Source organism: Temnothorax longispinosus, chromosome 8 (assembly GCF_030848805.1).
Source record: "Temnothorax longispinosus isolate EJ_2023e chromosome 8, Tlon_JGU_v1, whole genome shotgun sequence".
NCBI lineage: Eukaryota > Metazoa > Arthropoda > Insecta > Hymenoptera > Formicidae > Temnothorax > Temnothorax longispinosus.
In genome coordinates this window covers 21,519,115-21,530,737 of record NC_092365.1, presented here as the reverse complement: position 1 = coordinate 21,530,737, position 11,623 = coordinate 21,519,115, and the positions used below count along the sequence as shown (strand labels likewise).

The window sequence follows — 11,623 nt, the reverse complement described above, 5'->3', positions numbered from 1 at the left end:
TATTTCTAATAAATTGTAACTGTTCTTGATCAAAATAGATAAAAATTATGAAAGTTCCTTAAAAAGTAGACTTTGATCGTTTTTCCCCAGTATCCTTCATTTCCCTTATTACCTGTAGCATAGCGTGATTTTGCGATCTCGTAATATCAGGAATTGAGCGCTAGTCAAGCGAAAAGCATTAGAACTCGTCAACATAAATCGTGTAGATACTCTTCGAAAAGAAGCTGAAACTCTCTAATCAGAACTATCGAATTTTAAAGTAGGAGTGCCAGCTTCACACACCCGTCAGATTATATCCTTTCGCGAATTTTTAGAGCTATGTCAACGACAGGAAAAATAAAATTAAATAATTGCAAGCGATCGGTTCCGATCGGTCAGATTCAGATGAAAGCACAGTAAATCTGAACTTCGTGTTTGCCAAATACTGGTAAAACCCCTGTTAAGCTGGCCCCCCCACCTTGCAGAAATTAAAAAAAAAAGCGCAAAATTACAAGCTATTTGTGAGCTTTTATATCCTGCAGATTAAATTTTTGAGCTTGTCACACTGAACAGGAATTTAATATTTTTTATGGGGGGCTGAGTCAACGTTTAAAAATAGATATTGAATTGATTTTTACGGCAGAATTAGGAGCTATTTATGAGTTTTCAAAATGATATAGTTTCGATTTTTGATCTCATCCTCTTAACCCCGAAACAACCTTTTAATTGATTCAACTCAAGAGAAAAATGTTGAGAAAAATTTAAATATATCGTATCGCGGATATAATTCGTATAGCGTATAAACTCTAAGAATAAATTCTTAAATACGCGCATTTTGATTATTGAGCTACAACCCCTTCGCAAGAAAACCATCCCATCTTCCTGCTTAAGAGAGAACTGTACTTAAAATGAATAAAATTATTTTACGACTAAATATTGTTTACTAAATTCTGAACACTAAAATAAAAAGAAAGAGTACTTCACTCTTGAGACTGTTAGGGATCGGGGGTAGTTTTCTATCAAACGGCTAGGGTACAAAATCTGAAACTTCATATTTTTGTGATACAAATTATCCTGAATTGCATTACAGAGAATTATTACAGAGAATTGACAGATTTACTTGGAAAGAAGCATAATATTGAACCTCTAGTCGTATCAGGAAATAAAGGTATTGTACAATACTGAGAACTGAAAAAGCTATACCTACGTAAGTTTTATGTTAGATAATTACTAAGTTTATTAATTAATATATAAAGAGTACATATATGACACATTGCAGAATCAAAGTTTATCTATACATAATTACACATTAGTTTAATTACATTATAAAGAATGTTTTGCTGCTACAATTTTTTATATACATTAACATTACATATACATTAACATAAATGTAATTTCTATTTTTTATAATTATGATTATTCTTTTGTTGAAAAAAATCGCTGGATTTAGTTTGTTTTGAAGCTATTTTAGTATATAATTGTAAGACAGGTGGCCGAATTATAGAGGTGGCCAACTTGACAGGTTATACTGTATTATCGAAAGTTTTACTAGAGAATATCCTGTTTATTTCATATTTCCATTCTCTTCATTCTGAGAACAAACGTTATATCGTTAAGCGAGCACTGATATTTGATAAATTAATGCTTAGAAATACTCATTGTTAGTAATCAATAAAAAAATTTGATAATTGATAATAGAATCACGTACCAGATATTTGAGTATATCTAACTTTTGACGATTGTTAATTAGCTTATCGTATTCATCAGGTGAAATTAGGAAGGTTTCCTGATTGTTTTCAAGTTTTTCGATCATATTACGTTGTGTGTTGTCGTTGCTAATTGTCCTCTCATTATCTTTGTTTTTATTGTTTATTTGAGTTCTGCAAATGTATATTGGTCATTATATTAGCCTATTAATTATTAATGTATAAAATATATTCCTTATTTATTATTTAACATATATAGATATATATAAATTTATGTTCAATAAATTATTTTCCAATTTTTATTTATTTATGGCAAAAATTAATATATTTCAACGAAATTTATTTGAAGTAGAAGTAAAAGAAAACAGAAAATGTGGGTAACTAAAGAACAGTGCCCATTTAGAGCCAAAATTTGCCTGTAAGGGAAACCTATCATATGAAATCTGTCTATCTTTACGTTTTTGGGTCTACTGAACTCGAATATAAGACTTAAAATTGTCCAGGGAAATTTGTGAAAATGCAGTTTTGTGATAGGAAAGCTTTGTTCAGTAGTAAGTATTTTGTAATGATCAAATGGAATTTGTGAACAAAAGAAGACTTTCTTTTTTTACTATCATCTTATTATTTTTGAGTTTAAAAGATGAAGCGTGTGTATGTGTGTGTGTGTGTGTGTGTGTAGCTTGTTTACTGTCGCCAGCATTTAGCTTTATTACTCAAGATACATCGCGTGTAGGTTGCTGGATTTGTATCTTTTCTGTCTTGTAAGTTCTAATTCGTTACCGATTACATTTGACATGACAGACATACTCACATATGACATAACTATAGACGAATTAGACCTTACAAGACAAAAAGAAATACAAATCCAGCAACCTCCACGCGGTGTATGCTAATGCTTGGGTAAAGCTAATGCTGGCGGTAACCATCAGTGACAGTAAAAACGCGCGCGCGCGCACCCCCATCTTTTAAACTCAAAGATAGTGATAGAGTAAAAAAAGAAAGCCTTCTTTTGTTCACAAATGTCATTTGATCATTATAAAATACTTGCTGCTGAACGAAGCTTTCCTGGAGGATGTCTCGTAGCTTAGTGCGTGAGTGCGATAGATTAGTATGCTAAGGGTATGATCATGAGTTCAATCCCGATCATCTCACATATTCCTTTTTTAAGAAGAGATATCCCTGTTTAAGGGAAAAAGAAAAAACAATTTTAAGAGTTCTAAGAACTCGAGATTACAAGAAGGATCCCCCGATTAAGGGGTAGATATTGATTAAAAATAGAGATGCATATTTTGCATCTGCTTTCAATGATTTTAACTTTCATATTCGAGTTTAGCAGATTCAAAAACATAAAAATAGACAGATTTTATACGTTTTCCTTACAGGCAAAGTTTTGCCCTAAATGGGCACCGTTTTTTAATTTAAAAAAATGATGAATTAAAACTGTTATTTACGCGTAATTATCTTAATAAATTGTTATTCCTCAATTAAAGTATTGAAAAGTTGAAAAGTAACCACGACTATAATTGTACAAAGCAAATTATAAAACTTTGAATGGGAATTATCGAAGAAGTGCGCTTTAAAACTTTACCAATCGTAAAATGCATTTCGTTCCTTACAATATTCTATATAACTTTCTTATTATCTTTTCGCGAATTAGGCTATCTATGAAATATCTAGTCATTCTAGTCCAATGTTCATTCGATTACAGTTTGTGTTCTTTTGTCACATATATATAATGTTTGAGAATATTTCAGTCAGAAGTATAATTTCATTGCTTGAATAATTTAGGCGGGATATTCTTTTGAGAAAAATTTTGTTTCAAGCCACTATAATTGTTTAATCTCGAGCACTAACAAGTAAATCTGAACTTATCAATTTGAATAAAACTGCGCAGGTACATAAGATATACGTGTAACAATATGCTTCATTCAAATATCTTATCAATTTTTATATGCACGAAACTTAATCTTAAAAAAAATTAAAAGAATACTTTTGCGTTTCACGTAATGTTTCCTAATAAAATATGCCGTTTTTTGTAAAAATTTCAAGATAAATTAAACACTAAAAGGTTGCATAAACAAAATATTGGTCGATTTTTCGAAAAAGTAATTACAGAAATTGCAAAATTACACGCATGCAGTTTTTCGAAAATAATATTCTGCCGAAGTTTGACACCTATTCCCCAGCTTCGTTTTTTGCGAAAAATTCACCTGATCGACTCAATGCCTTCGTCAATCATCGGTGCCGTATCCCACTTTGATAGGACGTATGGTTCCTTAGAGAAGCCGCCAATGAACTGTCCGGTCATTAATTTGGGCATAATCAATGGCTTTAATAATGGCGCGATGCCATTTAGTCCGTTCAGCTTGGTTACTAAGCGCATAGGTATACCTTGGACATCGCTGCGCTTTCCTTGCGCTAAAAATTTTTTATATTATTCTTACAATACACTATTAATGCGTTAAACGTATTGGGTTATTAAAACGTATATTATTACTATTTAGGTAAGAAAATATATTTACTAAAAGTAACGGTACGTACCTCCCCAACAAGTATGTCCATAGTATAGACAGGACCCTGGATTGAAATGATAAAATGTATGCATTATAATATTGAATATATTACAATTTCCGGATTTGTAACTCCATTTTGTTGTTAACATATTTACATTTTACATCGCGTAATAGGCAAGTAAAAGTAAATATAGTGGAATGTTCAATAAAAATGTAGGTATGTGATATTAAGTTATGGAAATTTAATTTCGATTAAAACTGTAATATAAGATCACATGAGAATCGAATATAAAATTCGACTAAAGATGTAAAAATAATATTATGATGCGTCCATCTTTCTCCGGTGGATAAAACAGGAACCGTATTCAGTGCATTGCAAGAGAGAATGTAATAAACATTTATTTGAAGACTCTTGGTGTTATTATATCCCCCAGACGATGCTCTAAGAAACGATCTTGTGAATCGTCTATAAGCGATATGGAGAAGTTTGCCTCGGCATTCTTTGTACGCAATGAATGTCAGGACAGATAATATCCCGTAAAATTGGCTTTTCGTTATTACTTTATTATGATTTCGCTTAACATCACGTTTTAGAATTTATTACGCTCTGATTTTATTATGCTTTCGTAGTAAAGAATTTGCTTATTTCGAGAATTAATATATATTAAGGAATTAAAGATTAAAGATTATGAAAAAATTCTTAATGCTAAGAATCACAGGTACCGATTAATATGTAGAAGTAAAATAATTATACAATATAATTAAAGTAAGTAATATTTTTGTCCAGTCTATTCTTGTCTAGTAATATTTTATGCAACCTCATATCGATCAAACATCTAGATTGATGTTGTACTCCGCAACGTACTTTGGATCTATGAACGTCGATAATTCCATTCGTAAAATGGTTTGGGATTAAAAATCCGCGCGCGCGCGTGCATGCGTTAGAAGCTTTGAATGGAATCTCGATAAAAGAATAAGTGAGAAGTGATTGAAACTGCAATAGCCGGATTAAAGGAATGCTCATCGAAAGGGTTGCAATGGAATAAATGGAATCGGGAGCATGGATATTTTATTCACGTTTCGTTGTGTGAAACGAAAAAGGAACGATATCCGGTTGAGTATATATATGTATATATTGCTTTTGCAGCTTTGCCGCTCTATACTACTCTATAGGATAGTTCTTTGCTGGGAAGCAAAGATGCAAAATGCAGCATATGAGCGAGAAAAATTCGTTTCTGTCCCCCGGAATGTGAATATATTCGATCTATCGTTTTTACGTAACACATGTACGATGTACGTAATATGTCAAGGGACTGTGGATGGCCGCGCGCGACTCCATTCTCAAAGCCCACGCTGATGGTTTTTGCTGGAATCGATCCGATTTAAACATTACGTTTCTCTCTATCAACCCGATGGTCTTTGACGTACTTGAGACGCGCCTTATTTGCACAAAGATTCGTGATAATCATTAAGGAAACGGCTGACTGACGGCTATGATAGTGTAACGAATAAGAGCACAGGCCTTCGCTATGGATAGTTTAGATTCAATTTCAATCTCGTCGCCATTGGATCATCGCAGCGCTATTCTCGAAATGCAGTCTAAACGAGAACTTTGCTCCGTAAAAATGAATAAAATAATCTTCATATTCTAAAACTTATTAAATTATGTACAATATAAATAAATTTTGGAAATTGATAAAAACAAATTTTTATTAAAATCAATAAAAATTTTCTCTATCTTATAAATAGGCCGATAATATGAGCGAAATAAAAAGATAAATATTAATAAATTAGTTTATTCGCAACATATAAATAAAAGAAAATTATAGTATACGTTTCGACTTTACTTAATCCTTCTTAAGCCTTCTTCAGTATCGAATTTTAAGAAATCTAAATTAATTTAAATAATAATTATAACAGAAAAAATTAGAACGGCAAATATTATTATAGATCATATGTGACATTATCAATTTATATTTGAGAAAAACAAAAAGGAGGTTCGGAAATGTCTAAGGTCAAAACGACAGACTATAACATTGGAAAGAAATCTGATCTTTTAACTTTCGACTTTTTTAACATCTGACTCGAATTCTCACAAATCCATTAGACATTTTGGACAAGCATATTCTCGCCTTCCAACGAAGAATACGTCACATTGTATCTTATTTTAACCATTGACTTTAACACTGCGCGGACGCCGCGCCGTGGATCTTTTAAGGCTCAGTCAATTTTTCGTATTTTACAGTTTTCTCCTGATGTTTCAACACTTATTTCCGAACCTTTTTGTTTTTCTCAAATATAAATTGACAATGTCACATATAAATAATCTATAATAATATTCGCCATTCTAATTTTTCCTGTTATAATTATTATTTAAATTAATTTATATTTCTTAAAATTTGGTATCAAAGAAGACTAATTGTAAGTAAAGCCGAAACGTATATAGTAATTTTCTCTTATCATTTTCTTTATATTTATGTTGCGAATAAACTAATTTATTAATATATCATCTTTTTAGCTCATATTGTTGGCCTATTTATCATATTACTCTTGCATTGCATAACACGACTAACAATCTAATAATTTCTCTATCTTCTCCATCGTTAAATGTCATTAAAAAACTGCTAGATAATAATAACGCAAATATGCTGTATACATCCAGCAGAGCTCGAGATATTTCGAGAGTAAAAACAAGTATAATGTTAAGTAAATAATTGATTAAGGCTCCCCGCTGTACGTTAATTTATAATGTTATTTTATGCTGATTAATACGAAAATAATGAATTGGCACAATTAAGCAGTATGCCGTAATTACAGTGCGTTTCTACTTGACTTGTTAGTAAATTAAAAAAAAACTTTTCTTGCACTTAGCAATTAAAGAATTAAGTATTAAAAATATTAGAAGCTATAATATATAAAAACTCATTACAAATCACATCTTGAGAAAGGATCAAAGTAAAGCAAATTGATCATACTAATTAAAGGATCCGTAATTGAAAGAAAACTTTGCTAGTTTTAGAATATTCTTATTCATCAGTGATATTGATTTCTCTGTTTCTCATCTTTAGTCTCTGTTTTTAAATATATAATCTGAAGTTTATTAATTTTCCAGCATTCTTCTGACGTTCTTATTTAGAAATATGAAATTTTTCCAGTCGCGCAAACTGCATTTTTATTACTTTGTAGAACAAATACCCGATCTAATGTCTAATCCCTTTATTCTTTCGACATATAACTATTCTTCGATATATCAAGACGTAATTTTTAGTAATAACAATAAAGTTATATTTCACTATCTTTTATAGGGTAACTCCGGTATGTACGCCGCAGCTAAGGAAAACTTAATTTATTGAGTACTATTTACTATGTTTAAGGCAAATGAATTATACTAATAAAAACTTTATACTGTCTACTACTATAAAAAAAAATAGAAATATAAAATATTCATTCTTTGTATTTAAAAAACTTTTAGAAACTCTTGCATTTTTGCCATATATCCCAGAAGGGTGGGTTATATAACATTCATGGGTAAAACATATATACGCCTTATAAAAAATTACAAATAATGTTTATAAATAAGGCAATAAAATGTCATAATAAGTTATAAAATGTGTGTAAAAAGTGTATTAAGATGTAAGAATGATAAACAAATTATAAAACTAAAAACTTTTAAAAAGAAAATAAAAGAGCGCTAGATGCATTAAAGATTATTGTTATACAATCCAAAAAAAGAAGGAAAACGAACACATAGGAGATTTCGAGTTTTACAAAGTGTCTGTACTATGGCATAAATCTCGCGTGCTAACTTGTCGTATATCCTAAATAAGAGGGATATACAAGATATTAAGTTAAACAAAAATACAAGAGCTATGCACTTGTATATTTGGCTGTATATTCCATCATTTACTATCTCTCTACACTTATGTATCATGAAATAACCATTAAACCTTTTACATTCCCTACAGAGTAATAATTTTACGTAGGTCGTAACACAAGATCGCGCTTCTTAATACGGTGAGAAATCGATTCAACTCACGACAGTTATATTAACAGTAAAGAACTGAAATTTCAACACAATACTAATATGGCATAAAGGCACATAACAGAATAATTGCAAGCAAGTACCGTCATTCCTTCTATCTTTTTCTGACATCTGCGACAGTAAAACCCCGCGCGGCGTAAATATCGGAGTTACCCTATATCTCTCTAATTTTAAACTCCGAATATTTCGATTATTCCATTTAAAAATATTAAACATATTTTGTTTAAAGAATTGAAAAAGATTTTATCAATGTTCTTATGTTATATATAAATCCGGTATCGGTAATTTTTATTAAATTTTTAATAATTCAATATATTAACACTGTATTAATTGCACAAAATGCTACGTGCTCAAAGAATCTTGTAATCCATAGTTTGAATGACAGAGAAGGTACGTGTAAAAAAATATGTAGTTACTGTATGTAAATTTTTAAGTACATACCACGTAAACTTTTTCAATTTACTTCGATGTCGAATTAATTTATGGCAAGTTGGAGACGAAATTCTATGTTATAGCGTTTCTCATGATAATCCACTTAGCGTTTCGCAAACATTATAATACGCTTACATCTTTTTATTTCAAATTAATGGCCACGTATCCGAGAACAGTCCGCAGATATTGCAATATCTTGAATAATTACCTTCCGCCCAATGCGCAAACAAAATGCAATAAACATTTTCTCAGTTACTTAACGTATTTCTGTTAAGGTTCTACGAGCATGCCATCCAATGAGCACTCGAGTTGGTTTTCATGAAAATGTAATCATGATTATAGGATAATAATAAGATGCAACTGCTATGAGATTTGCATTTGTCTTACGTGTGTCTTGCTCGCGTTATTTTATAAATGTATAATATCCATAAAAGCGAACTATATAATTTGTTGAGATTGATATTTCGTGCTGATTAATTTTGGAGCTTCGCTGACTTTTCGAAATAATACTGATTAGACTGAAATTAAAATCTAACGATTATAGTTTACTTAATTTTTGACTGAAAAGCAAAATTTTAAGAGAAGAGATTTCGAATACGGACTAATTCTAAAGTGCACGTTTATTATTTGTATGAAAATATCATGATACAATAATTATAAATGTAAAGAATATCAATACATAGTATAATAAACAATTTAGACGGAATAGGTCAATAAATCTATTTAACTAGGGCAGCGATCACGTAACCTCCTGCCTAGGGCGAAAACGTGAAAAGTGAAAATTTTCACGTGAACTCGTGATCGTGTAATTCGACGAAATGTGGAAACGTGATCTCGTCAATAATAAAAAAAAATTCACGCGGAATGGATAGAGCAAAAAGTAAAAAGCAAAAAATTAAAAGTTTCACATAAAATTACGTGATCAATACCTAGAAATATGTGTCTTTTTGGTCATTTAAAAAAGGCCAAAATTAAAATTATTGATTATTAATTATTTGTTACAAAGATCTATAAGGAACATCAAAGATCTTATGAAGATCTTTAAAACGAACAATGTATATATGTTATGAAATCGGAATTTAAGCGACCCAACTGGCCAAATAATTTCTGATTTGTGAACTATTTACTGGCGAAGAAAAAGTTTCTGTCATGTATATGTTATGGTCAAAGCCCGAAACGCGGGTAATCCTAGGATTGACTAAGCAATTCTGCCAAACGACCAAACGTCTTAGTCAAAGTCTTTGTAGTAATTTGTTGATATGTGTGGTGTATACAGTACACAAATAGGCGGGAGAGGGCTTCCGTCGCATAAAAAAATTAATCTAAGTCCAAGCCTATTCCTAAAAACTGCTTTAACTAAGACGTTTGGTTGTTCCGCAAGATTGACCAGTCAATCCTAGGAATGCCACGTTTCGAGCTTTGACCATAACATATACATTCTTTTCAATATAAGTTCTGCTCGTATAGCAAAGTAATCTTAAAAATTTGTAATATTACGTATGTTTCATTATGATAGAAGTGCAACAAAAGTTTTGAATTAAATTTTCTAATATATTTTATATTATATTACAATTTTGTTATATTAATAATATATTAATGTGTATGTATATTAATATATATTAATAATCATTATATATAATGAGAGAGAATGCTATATTTGTCTAAAACGTTACAATTTGTGACTACAATTAATCTAGATCAAGAAAAGTGTAGAACAGAACTTCAATTAGAAACGGAAATGTTGTACTGTACCTACCGGATTCGCATCCGGCGAAGCAGAAGATTAACACAATAGAAGTCTGCATGAAAATTGTCCAAGCCATCTGATATATTTTGATACTACTTTATGTGTATGAACGATCGAATAAATACGTTCCAGCAACGTAGCCCGAGGTTGTTTATTGCCTGCAAATCGATTTTAGTTTATTTTTCCGTATAAAAAAATTTTGTTTTTTAAATAAATTAAAATAAAAATTTAGAAAAATTCTAAGAGAAAAATTTTTATTTTATTTATACAGAAAGATTATTTCAACATTAATGACGTTAACTCAAGTACGACTTTTAAGGCTCGTGCACGTAAAAAAATTTTAGTCATAATCGTAAGGTTGTAAGGAAATAGACCACGCACACTCGATTATTCTTCAAGCGCGAGAAGAATAATTGACTGTGCGTGGTCTATTTTCTTACGGCCTTACGATTATGACTATAATTTTGTTACGTGCACGGGCCTTTAGAAATACTAGCGAAAGCATTTTATTTTCTGAAGGAAATCTGAAGGAAATAGAATGTTTTCGTTAATTAATATCGATCACATGCAATCAACTGCTATTAGACGATAATATAAATTATTTATGCGCAATCTAAACATATTTTCAATAATTCTTTATTTTATCAGTCAAATGTATTATTATCAATTTTATTTTTAAACTTATACGTACGTTTTATTAAATGAAATAAACCTATGGGTGTTTGTATAAAATGTAAATTGCTTTATACTATAGAAACTTAAATAAACATTTTTTAATAAACAAAAATTTTAAGATAAAATATAAAAATCATTTGTCTTCACGTAAGGTTAAAAAACTTAAAATCCTGTTTCGGTTCTGGTTTGTTATTTAAATTTTCAATCTTTGCAAAATCTCTGAATAAAATCAGAGATAATAACACAAGAAAACAAATCAAATATATCTCAGAATGTATTGTACTGATTGTAGATTTTACCTCGTCGGAGATTTTCACCGTTCAAGACCTCTACCTTCTCTTTTTCTATACGCTCGCAAAATAAGCGTGCGTATGTCACTTCACCTTTGCAAAGACGAGCGAAACACCGCTTCAGACTACGAAAGCGTTCTGCATGCGTTTCACTGAATTTGAGGATTCTTTCTGCTGACAGAAGAAGGGTCGATTTTGATCGAAGAGATTGGCGACTGAACTCAAAGCCGGGGTGTCGC

The 11,623-nt window shown here is 30.7% G+C and overlaps 1 protein-coding gene across 1 annotated transcript; it reads right to left on the bottom strand.

The window, feature by feature from the left end:
• Positions 1 to 1,076: 1,076 nt before the first annotated feature.
• On the bottom strand, positions 1,077 to 11,623 carry Ccha1 (neuropeptide CCHamide 1). The gene is made up of 6 exons (XM_071785752.1): positions 11,394 to 11,623; positions 10,429 to 10,577; positions 4,227 to 4,262; positions 3,896 to 4,103; positions 1,688 to 1,859; positions 1,077 to 1,570 (listed from the first exon to the last, which is right to left on the bottom strand). The coding sequence occupies exons 2-6, from the start codon at positions 10,493 to 10,495 to the stop codon at positions 1,544 to 1,546; spliced, it is 510 nt and encodes a 169-aa protein (XP_071641853.1). The 5' UTR covers positions 10,496 to 10,577; positions 11,394 to 11,623; the 3' UTR covers positions 1,077 to 1,543.